The sequence below is a fragment of the Eumetopias jubatus genome, unplaced genomic scaffold, assembly GCF_037043125.1.
Source record: "Eumetopias jubatus isolate StellerSeaLion01/CBP00866 unplaced genomic scaffold, mEumJub1_p1.0 scaffold_1, whole genome shotgun sequence".
NCBI classification, from domain to species: Eukaryota; Metazoa; Chordata; class Mammalia; order Carnivora; family Otariidae; genus Eumetopias; species Eumetopias jubatus.
The window spans coordinates 209,457,646-209,468,631 of record NW_028274807.1 but is presented as its reverse complement, the minus strand read 5'-3'; the positions used below and the strand labels follow the sequence as shown (position 1 = coordinate 209,468,631).

The 10,986-nt window shown below is 60.2% G+C and overlaps 1 protein-coding gene and 1 long non-coding RNA gene across 8 annotated transcripts in view; one reads left to right on the top strand and one right to left on the bottom strand.

Moving 5' to 3' along the window:
• NFIX (nuclear factor I X) overlaps window positions 1-7,523 on the top strand; it is a 93,705-nt gene extending 86,182 nt beyond the window's left edge. For 2 of the 6 annotated variants that reach the window (XM_028088928.2, XM_028088926.2), the window contains 3 exons: window positions 225-372; window positions 2,483-2,574; window positions 6,950-7,523. In XM_028088928.2, coding sequence (XP_027944729.1) covers window positions 225-372; window positions 2,483-2,574; window positions 6,950-6,964 — 255 coding nt within the window. In that variant the 3' untranslated portion in view covers window positions 6,965-7,523. Of the gene's footprint in view, window positions 1-224; window positions 373-2,407; window positions 2,575-6,949 lie in introns of all 6 variants that reach the window. The other 4 variants (XM_028088930.2, XM_028088929.2, XM_028088927.2 and 1 more) reach the window with 3 other exon arrangements.
• LOC114197778 (uncharacterized) lies at window positions 4,537-10,696 on the bottom strand. Of its 2 annotated transcripts, none has more exons than XR_015766501.1 (3): window positions 10,319-10,696; window positions 6,801-6,960; window positions 4,537-5,665 (listed from the first exon to the last, which is right to left on the bottom strand). It is a non-coding gene; the product is annotated as an uncharacterized LOC114197778 (long non-coding RNA). The 2 variants fall into 2 exon arrangements; XR_003606948.2 differs by having other exon boundaries at window positions 10,515-10,696.
• Window positions 10,697-10,986: the final 290 nt, after the last annotated feature.

The following is a 10,986-nucleotide window of genomic DNA, read 5'->3' as shown; positions in this document are numbered from 1 at the left end:
AAAGAGGACCACAAAAAAAAAAAAAAAAAAAAGAGAGAAACACCTGAGAGACCAAATAGAAGCCTCACACCCTCACCCACCCTGTGCCCCGGAGGAGACGAGCCCATCCTGCATCTTCTACCGGGAGCGCCCGCTCTCAGGAGCGAGCTGGCGTGGCCGCGCAGGGGAGCGTGTGTCTGTGTGGGATGTGCCTTCATGCGTCACTCTATTTATGTTGTTCGCAGCCCAACGGTAGCGGCCAGGGCAAAGTCCCGGGGTCATTTTTGCTACCGCCGCCGCCTCCAGTGGCCAGACCTGTGCCCCTTCCTATGCCTGATTCCAAATCCACCAGCACTGCCCCAGACGGCGCCGCCTTGACTCCTCCATCACCTTGTAAGTGGACGATGAAACCGAAACCACAACGCCCAGCATCCCTGGCCCATCTAAACAGTCTCCACGGCAAAAAGAAAAACCCCTGCCCCGCCCACCGCCAAAGCCCCCCAACCCAAAGCGCCATGGAGCCTCCCACCCGGACAAGAGCAGAGCTGAGCCCCCCAGTCATGGCCTCCTGGGCCTCAGTTGCACCAGCCAGCACCCCACGAGCCCCCCTGCCCACCCGCTGCTCCCAGCCGGGGGCCCCTGGCCCAGGCCCCTCCCGGGGGCGGGAGGGGGAGCACAGTGGGGCACGCAGGCCAGGGGTGCTGGCCAGGGTGGGAGGGGGGTGGGGAGGCACAGCCATGCCATCTTCATGCCTGATTGCTGTTTTTTTCATTTTTCGTTTTTTTGTTTTTTGATTTTTGTTGTTTCGTTGTGCCCCGCTACACCAAAAAAATTAAATGTAACCACAAGGCGACGCCACCACCATCCCCTTTTGGCCTTGCCCCCTCACCTCCATTCCAGGGCCCTTGGGCCTCTAACTGTACAGCAGGCTGGCCCCTGACCTCCTCCCCTTCAGTCTCACATTTGGTTTCTCGTTGTTCCTCTTTTTTTTTTTTCTTTTTTTTTTTCCTCCTCCCATCCCCCTCCCTCCCCCAGGTTGAATGTTCCAAGGACAAGGGAGGGCTCTGGGCCTCGGCTTACTTCATCTCTTTCTCTCTCTCTCTCTCTCTCTCTCTCTCTTTCTCTAACCAATGACAATTTTTGTTAAAGGGAAAAAAAAAAATCTGAGTGGAGAGGCCCAAGGTAGACCCGACGTGTGAAGGACAGGAGAGGCGGAGGGTGGGCGGCGTGCCGTCTGTGGGCAGGGGGCGGGCAGCGCTTCGGGCGCTCTGGGGGCTGGCAGGCCACAGGCCGGGACTCCCTGGTCAGCAGTGGGGGGGGCGGCCCATCTCACTTCTCTCCGTCTCGCGCTCTCTGTTGCCTTCTTTCTCATGGTTTGAGTTCTTTTCCCCTCTCCATCCTCTCCATGCCATCTTCCCATCTGCATCCGCCATAAGACACGAAGTCATGGTCATGGTCATCGGAGGTGGGCAGGGTGGGGGAGGAGGCGCCAGGCTGCAGGGTGGCTGGGGGGCACCCTGGACAGAATCTGGCGAGCACACAGTCCCTGGGGTGTATCTGGTAGAGGGTGTGTGTGGTGGGGATCCCCGGCATCCTGTGACACTCTTGTCCCTTCTGGGGACATCCTCCCTACTGGGGGTACAGGACCCATTCCCTCCCATAGAGTTCCAGCCAGAAAACCTGAGAAGAGCTCAGGGGTGTTTGGCTGCCCATTTGCCCCCTCAGGCTCCAGAACAGCAAGCCCTAGGGCTCTGCCGGGCCCTCCAGCGCCCTCCTCCTCCTCCTGTGCCATGGCCCATCTCAGGCCCCGGGACCTGCAGGACCACAGCAACCGGCTCATCCATCAGAGGAGGATGCCTTGCTGGGCCTGAGCCTTGCCACCTTTGGGCCCGAGCTGGCAGCCAGCTCCTCTCTCTGACCCTGTCCCTCCCGACTCAGCCCTCCGTTGGGCCCCTTCAAGGTCCCTGAGCCATCAGCCCCATCCTTGGGACTGCCCAGCGTGGTTACATGATGCAGCACCCAACCAGGTGCCCTGGTCGGAGAGGTGGCCTGGCTGAGCCGGCCTTCCCTGAGCAGGGTGGGGCCGGTCCGGCAGAGCTCCCAGCCTCCCACCCTCCCAGGCTCCCTCTTCCCAGACCCAAGAGAGTCCGTGGGAAAGCAAGGGTGCCTCGCTTCACCGAGGGCTATCCTCAGTCCTACTCAGTGCCTGGTTTGGGGACAGGGTCTGTGGGACCTCAGCTAAAGCCTCCAGGGCCCCTCCGTCACCCGGACCAGGAGAGAGGACACCTGGCTGAGGTGGAGCGTTGGGGGTGGGGGACAGTGTGTGCTCCTGGTCAGTGAGAGGATGATGGGACCCCTCCGGCCTGTCCTTCCCACTGCCAGCCTAAGCCCTGGCAGCATGGTCTAATCCAGTCTCTCCCTCTCTCAGCAGCCCCGAAGGGCAGTGCCTGGGCAGGCCCCAAGGCCTCACGGGGTCTCTCCCTCTCTTCCCTGCTCCCCACAGCATTCGCAACGACAGGCGCCTCCTCTGCCAACCGGTTTGTCAGCATCGGACCCCGGGACGGCAACTTTTTGAACATCCCACAGCAGTCTCAGGTAGGAGGCCCTACCCACGATGTGGATGTGGGCGTAGGGGGAAGAGGCAGGGGCGGGTGCATCGTGGGTGTTAGGGAAGAGGTTGGTTCCTTGGAGCCAATCGGGGAGAAGGGGCTAGGGCAGGGCTGGAGGGCCCAGGCTTTTGCAAGCCCAGCTGAGCCTGCCTCCCCAGGCAGCCCCCAGGTCCCTTGGCTAATCAGCTAATTGGATAATTAGCTCTGACAGCCCCGGCCCTGGGGAAAGCGGCCAAAGACCTGAGGCTAGAGGCGCTCTGGGCCAGGCCTGGTGGTAGCCCGAGGCCCCATCAGGAAGAGGACAGCTCTGCCTGTTGCTCTCCTCCCCTCCAGCTGGAAGCCCTGGCCCCCAGCCCTCCCTTCTTCCTTGGCTTTGGGTGGGCTGAGCAAGGGGTGGAGGAGGGACAGAGCCGTCCTGGTGGGCTGCATGCCCAGCGACTCTGGCACCCGGGGTAGGGCAGGGCCTGTTGCCACCCTGGAGGCCCCTCCCTCACGTCCCCATGAATCCTGTTAGAGGGGAGGCCGGGCTGTTGAAGCCTCCGGTCCAGCTCCCGTCTGTCCCCAGTTCTCACAAGGAAAACTCCAGCCCTCCTGCTGGAGTGCCCTGGATCTGGCTTTGTACAGGCATCTGTGCGCGTGCGTGCGCGCGCGCGCACACACACGCACGCACACGCACGCACGCACACGCACGCACGCACGTGGGCCCCCTCCTCCCTGTGCCTGTCCCCAAGAGGCTGGGAATAGCCCACAGAGCCCTGGGCCCTGGGGTGCAGGGAGGACCCACCTCAGGAGTAGGGCGGAGGCAGCTTTTACAACTTCTCAGAAAAGAACATGCAAATAGCTTTTCTTTTGCGCATTTCACAAAAACACTACCCTGTGAGCCCGAGGCCTTGGAGGCTTTCTTAGCCCCAGGAAATCCACCTGGGCCCAGAGCCCCAGGGCCACCTCTTTCAGCTCCTGCTCCTTTACTGCTCTGAGGCCCGAGTCCAGAGAAAGTTGGTGGATGGAAGTTTTGTGTGTGCGGTTTGAGGTTTTGTTTTTTTTTTCCCTTTTCCTTTCCCTCCCTCCCTCAAAAAAAAAAAAAAAAAAAAAAGCCAAAAAACTTTGTCAAACTTCAAACTTCGGAGCTCCCTAGTGGCAAGGAGGGGAGGGGAGGGGAACTTCAACCCCCTCCAGCTTCCCGCCCCCTTTCCCCAGAGTCACGTCTGACCCGTCTGGTTTCCAGGAGCAACCAGACATGATGTAACACCCAGATGAACTTGAACTTGGGGGTGTTGAGAAGAAAAACAATGGCTCCGAGCAGGGGCTGGAGCCAGCCCCCTCCGCTGCTCTGTGCCAGGGAGGCCGAGAGAGCCCTGCTGGCAGAGGGCGGGAGGGGGTGCCAGAGGAAGGGACAGCAGGCGGGCCTCCCCTCCTGGCTCTGGGCTGGCACCAGGCGGCAGGGCTCCATCGCTCTCGCCCTCCCTCCCTCCCTCCCTGCCTCCCTCTGCCCAAGCCGCCTATAGCTCCGTGTTGCTTGCTCACTCTTGGGGACCACTGCCGGGAGTCCTCCCCCCGCCCCCCACCGCCACCCTGTTTCCGCCTCCGTGTGCTTTCCCTTCTTCACCTTCTCTGCTCACTTTGCTTAGACTTTGGGGCCAAGGCAGAGTTTGAGGCAAGTTTGGGAAACGGTTTTTCTCCCCCTTGTTTTGCAAAGGGGCCTGAGCCCCGAGCCCCAGCAGGCAGGTGTGTCTGGGGGTGACGGTGGGGGAGAGGTGGGGGGGACTGGAGCCGGACAAGGCCCGCACAGCCGAGAGCCCTTGGGCCTGGGGGCAGGCAGGCGGCTGCAGCGGGCGCAGGGGGTACAGTGGGGGGCGGTTTCCACAGTAACCAGTGACTTTAGCTGATCTCTGGAGCACCAGATGGAGAGAGAACAATAGAATGAGGGAAGAAAAGAGAATTTTAGCAATTTTGTCATTCCCTGGGCAGCGCTTTTTACTTAGTTTTAATCAATTTTGGACCTGGCTCAGAAAGTAGAAAGGGTGAGCAGAAAAAGCCACTTTGTGCTTGGCAGCAGATGCCCCCCCCTTCCTGGGACCTGTGGGGAGGCGCTGGGGAGCTATCTTGGAACCACCTTTGCCCCTAACTCCAGGCCTTGAACTGGATGGAGTCTTCCTCCTCTGTGGGGGGGGGGGGGGCGGACTCCCCAGTCTGAGCACTGGTGGTTGTCCCCTGCAGTGCAGCTCAGGGGACCCCAAGGGGACCAGCTTGTCTCCTTGGCTTGGTCCGACAAAGACAAAGGGACCAAGCAGGCTCTCCACAACCCCGTTGTCCCCTGCCTCCTTTCCCTCACAGGGAGGGTGAGGGCCAGGCTCACATAGCCGTGCTGTAAGGGTTCCCGGGTAGTCTCCCCTTGGGAAGGGGGTCTCAGAGAATACAGGGGCCTGAGACCACAGTGATAGGGGCTCACCCAGGCAGCTCCCTCCTCCTCAGGCCAGGACTGGAAGCCCAGGGGCTGGCTGCTGACTCAGCCCCCCCCCAACTTACGGGGTGCCTCGGGCCTGGGTTTTCCCCGTGCAGTGCCAAGTATCCCATGAGTCTCCCTTTAAAGACCTTTAGTCAGTTGATGGGGTTGGACTTTGGGCAGTTCCTGCAGGAGCCCTGCCACAGGAGGGCAGGTCTCCTCTGGGTGTTGGCCAGCATGTGGCAGGAAGTTTGGCATCTCTGCCCACCCAGTAAACGCCAGCATTGTGGCAACCCCAAACCCCCATTTTTCCAAATGTTCCCCATCTGCACCATCCAGTGGGGGCAGGCGCTGGCCATGTGTGGCTGTTGAAGTTCAAATGAAATAACTCACTAGAGAAAACTTCAGTCCCTCAGTGACACTAGCCACATTTCACTTGCTTAGAAGCCGCATGTGGCTCGTGGCTACCACATGGGATAGGGCAAACAGAGAATGTTTCCATTGTTGAAGAAGGTTCTAGGTGATCTAGCAGGCCCTTTGTAACACGAAAACTCCATGTGTGCTTCTCACAGAAGACCTCCCGTGGTCCCAGAGCCTGAGGGGCGGGTCCGGCCTGCAGGCATAATCTGCGTGGCTGAAACAAAGTGGTTTTAAACACTGACAACTTTCACATGCAATGCTGTCTGGACTTTTGGCTTCTTTTGAAAAGCTGGCTGATCTGGCTGCCCCGGGCCCTCACTCCAGTGTGGCAGCCTTGGTGCTGGGCTCCCTGTGAGCATGCCACATGTGGCGGTTAGGATCGGAGCTGTCCCTCATGTTTGAGTCCTGGCTGGGCCATGCAGGCAGACTGTGTAGCCTCAGGCAGGTCAGCCACCCTCTCCCTGCCCAGCTTCTGTGTGGGGTTGGAGCAAGGGTAGAATGGGCTGCTACCCAGTGCTGGCTCGGTGGTTAGCTCTGCTTGGCTCCTGCAGATCTGAGTCTGTGACCCAGAGCCTGGGAGAGGCCCCGAAATACATTTTCGGGGACCCCTTTTTGGCCCTGCAGGTACTACCAGGCCTACCCAGGTCCTGTAGACCATAGAGGAGAACACCTCCCTTTCCACCCCTCCCCCGCTGCCCCCTGACCACAAGGTGGGGCCAGAGCCTTTGATGGAGGGCATTGCCAGGCAGCCCAGCCTCTGGTCAGGTGTATTTTGTGATGAGGCGCCACCAAGACTCGTTTGTGGGAAAGTGACTCCCCCTGCTGGCACCCTGAGGGAAGCAACTCCCGCCCCAGGGAGCCTCGGGTCCTTCCCCCTGCACCAGGTGCCCTGAGGGTAGAGGATCAAGCACAGTGGGCTACGGGGCCCCTCCCCCAGGCCGGGTACTGCTAGGGACTGAAGCCATGTGGTGTCCCCCCCCCCTCCCCAGCCTTTCAGCCTGTGGGACCTTGGCTGGGGAGTACAGACGGGAATTTCTGCTTTTAATCCAAAGATACAGAAAGAAAACTCAGCAAGAAGCTGAGCCACCCCCACCCCACTCCCAAAACCCCTCTGGGGACAAAAGCTCCAGCCTGGCATCCTCCCCACCCTGCAGGACCCATACAAAAACCTAAACAATTGGAAACATGGCCAGATCCCAGGTCTGTGTCTGTGCCAGCTCCAGCCACGGGGGTCCCACCCGCTGGGCACAGTGCCCACGGGAAGGCCAGCTGGACCCTAGCACTGGGGGGCAGGGTCTCTTGGGGGCGGCAGGATTCCCATAGGAGGTGCGGACAGAATGGGGATGTACCTCTTCGTGGGGTGTTGCCGTCCTTGGCTCTGCTGGAGGTGGGCCCTGTCGGGGCCTCGGGCTCTGGCCTGAAGTCAGCGGGCCAGGTGGGATGGAGAAGAGACTCGTCCCTGCTGTTCTCAGTACGGCCTCTTTTTGTCCCATTTCAGTCCTGGTTCCTCTGATAAGATCGACAAAAAGCAATGATAAAATGTAAAGAAGAGGTTCCTCAAACGGGGGGAGAAGAAATTTTGAGACGTGGAAAAATCCCCCGGCCCAGTCCCACCGAAAAGCAAAAATTAGACGTCGTCAGCCACTCAGCCCTTGTCTCCTCCAGCCCGGGGAGCTCTGCAGGCCCCCAGAAGCAGCCCAGTTCTCGGAGAGCCCTCGGAAGAGGTCTCGGTGGAGCTGTGCACCAGCAGCCAAGCAGAAAGAAACCTGCAAACGGACTCTGTCAAAGTAGAGGACAGCAAGAAAGAAAGGATGCAGCAGAACTGCCTTTCTCCCCACCCTACCCTGCCCCGTCCTTCCGGGGAAGGAACAAAATCAACCCAACAAAGCGACCAGCACAGTTCTAAAGGGGCCTGTCCTCCACCCTCACCCTTCCTAGGGGAACCCCATCCGCAACTTGGGCCGGAGCTTCACTAGGGAGCTTGGAGGACAAGCTTGTACAAATGATGGGGTGCAGATCCAGAGGGTTCTCCCTCCAGACTCCGCCCCCTCCCTGCCTGTCTCTCGCCCCCACCCCCACCCCCCCACCCACCCCCCCCCCGTCCCCCAGCCCCCACTGCCTTGGCCTCTGGCTTCTTCCCCCAGCTGCTCTGGACTAGGTGAGGCCCCTGGCTTCCAGGTCTGCCTGCCCTACCTTCGGGCTTGGAGCCCCCCCCTTCCCCCCCCTGGGAAGGGGTGGGGGCAGGGAGCGGCCCCTGGAGCTAGTTTCTTGCTCCTGGAATGGAGGGTGTTCTGTCACCCCACCCTGAGCTTCGAGGGTAGTTTCAGGGCCCCAGACCCCTGTGTACAGTCCATAGGAAAGAGTCGGAATGCTACGACAGCCCGTCCCAGCCTGGGACAGGCCACCTCTTCCCTCTCTCCGCAGGCCGGTAAAATCACTCTCTGGCTGCGCCGCGAGTGAGGGGAGGTGGGCCCCAGGTAGTCCCCACACCCCAGCCCCGCATGCAGGTGCCCTCGCTCTGCCCCACCGGCCCCTGCCCCTGCCCCTCACACAGACAGCCCTGCTGTGGCCGGGCCGGAGAGTGGAGCAGAAAGGGGACCCCGGAGCCGAGCGAGGAGGATGCGGCAGCCGCCGCTGCCGCTGGCTAAGCGCCACCTGCGCTAGGTAGGCGTCCTGCTCGCCGACTTTCAGTCCTTTGGAGGGTGTCGGGTGTTGTCCTTTTTCAAAAGTGTTTTGGAGCTTTCTCTGTCCCCCCCCCCCACTTTCTCCACCACATGGGCCTCCTGGCCACTTCTCTGGATTTCAGCTGTAATGTCTTTACTCTTTATTTAGGGGTGGGGCATTCATTTGTTTGGGTCTTTTGCCGTTGCAATTGGGAACTCCTCCTCCATTTGAGCAACTTGGGAACAATTTGGTAACACACCACAGGAAGTAGCTCTCTCCCCCCCTCCCCCTGCAGCCCCTTCCTCCCCTCCACGGGATGGTTGGGGGCCAGTCCAGAGGGTCTTCCGAAGCCCCCTGGGAGGGAGGGAAGCAAGAGCATGCCCAGCCCCCCTCCAGGGTGTGACTTGGCCCCTCCGGCTTGTCTTTCTGTGCCTTACTCCCTCCTCCCTGCATCTCCCTTCCCAGGCCCCCTTCTCGAGTCCTTGTGCCTCTCTCTCTCTTCTTAACTGTATGAAAACACAAAGCACAGGTCAGGATCCTCTGAAAGTCAGTCAACCCAACATTGCACCGTAGGGGTGGGGTGTGGGCTTTATTTATTGTGACTCTAGTTTGTGAGGCTGTGGCCCCAGCAGGGAGGGAGGAAAGAGGGGAGGCAGCTGGCTGTGGAGGCGAGGGGGGCCCTGACCTGGGGCAGAAGGGGCCAGCGAGTGGTGCCTCCTCAACTGGAAGCCACAAGGTGGCTGGCCCCGTGAGTGGCTTTTGTTGGAAGTTGAGCGAAGGCCCTCCCCCATCCGCGTGCAGCCCTCGGGGAATACCGGGACTGAGAAGCAGGGGACAGGGGATCCCGCGGGAGCCTGGGTGGGGGGGGCGTGGGGAGTAGGGTGGGGGTGGGGTGGGGGGCCGGGTGGGCCGGGCGTGACGCGCGGTCAAAGTGCAATGATTTTTCAGTTTGGTTGGCTAAACAGGGTCAGAGCTGAGAGGGGAGCGGAAGGGACCCCCTGCCCGGCCGCACGCGCCCCTTCCCTCGAAGACAATCGGGGCCGTGGGCGCGCTGGGCCCGCGGGAGCCGGGGTCTGCGGGGCGCCCGCCCGGGCGAGGTCGGAAGCTGCAGGCCAGCTGGGCCGGGGCGGGAGCGCGCCCGGCGGCGCTGCCCGGGCGGGCAGGGGGGTGGGGGCCGCTCCTTTCCCAAGTGTCGTTGTGAGGGGCAGGCGAGGGGCGACGAGGGCGACAGGAGATGTGGGGACGTGTTAGAAGAGAAAAAAACCCACAAAAAATATATATGGGGGAAATGAACTTTTTTTTTTTCATTGAACCAAGTGCAATGCATCAGAGAGTTTTCCTATCTTTGTATGTTAAGAGATTGTTAAGAAAAATTCTATTTTTGTTGTAATGTCCTCGCGGCTCTGGGGACGCTAAAAGAACTGGGCCTGCCCCGCCCTGCGCGGGGATAACGAAAGCTGAGTGTTTTTTCCTTTTTTTTAGTTTTTTTTTGTTCGTTTTCAGTTTTTTTTTTTTTTAAGTCGTTTTCCTGCGTTGACGAGGATGATCTGGGGTTTTTATTTGTTTCGTCGTTCGTTCTCGGTTTCGGTGGGAGGGCTGAAGGAAACGTTCACATTTTAGAGTTAAAAAAAAAAAACACCTCGACATTAAAAACAAAAACAAAACCACAAGCTCAAAAAGGAAAAGGACGAGAGAAAATTATTTTTAAGATAATTCAACATAAAAACCCTGGTGCTTCTTACATTATAAAGTACGTTTTAAAAAAAAAACCCACAAACTATTATACATAAGTTTATGAATCAATTAAATATCCTGCACTTGTTAGGAACACGCATATCCCTTCTTTGTTGAGTTTAACGGAACGGGACAGCGGCATACGCCCGGCGGCTGGGCTGCTCTGGCCGCGGGTCTCCCCGGGCGCCCCCTCCCCAGCGCCCCCTCCTCGCCTCATCCCCGTCCGGGCACGGGGGCGCGGCGGGGGGGTCCCCAGCCCCTCCCCCGCAGAGGTCAATGCCAACGAACAAACGTCCCCTCCCTCCCTCCCTCTCCGCCCCGAGCGCCCTTCTTTGAGCCAGACGCCAACTTGACCCTCACCAGCATTATCAGGAGCGCGCTCAGCAAGTTGGTAGTTACCCTCCCTTTTCCCCGGCGCCCCCGACTCAACATCACTCCTCCCACCCCTACCCCGACCCCCGTCACCCACCGGGGAGCAGGAGGAAGGCTCGAAGCTCCAGGACAGGACCAGCCAAGCTGACAGGTCGATTCGCCCAGGCCCGCGCCCGCACGCACGCACGCACACGGCCCCGCACACAGCCCCACCCCACCCTGCAACCAGCCCCGTCGACTGCCTTACACACCCGCCCCCGCGCTGGCCGGCCGACCTAGTGCCTTGTTCTCACCCCCGTGCTGGCGGAGCGGACGCCGCGCTCTGGGTCCCAGAGGGGCCGGGTGGCTCAGACGACCCACCATTTCCTCACCCCGACCGTGCTGAACGGACCCCCCCCACACACGAGAGAAAATAAAGGAGCAATAAAGTCACGAGAAATTTCGTCCCCCAATCGAGAGCCCGAGGGGCACCCCAGCCCCGCCTCTGCTCCCCCCCCACCCTCGGGGCGCCCCCCTCCCCCCCAAGCCAGCCTGGGCCAGCCCCGCTTCGGCCCCTCCCGGGAGATCCGTGCGCCCGACCAGCACCAGCATCGCGGACCGCAAAGGCCGCCCGTCCCGTCAAACAAGTTTCTTCTTAGGCTAAGAAACGCAGTATATACGAGTATCTCTATATATAGTACTAATGGATTTGGTGTGCTTCCCCCTTAGCGTCCCCTGTCCCTCCGCTCCTCCTCCTTCAGCCTGGTCTCCCCCTCTCTCTGCCCT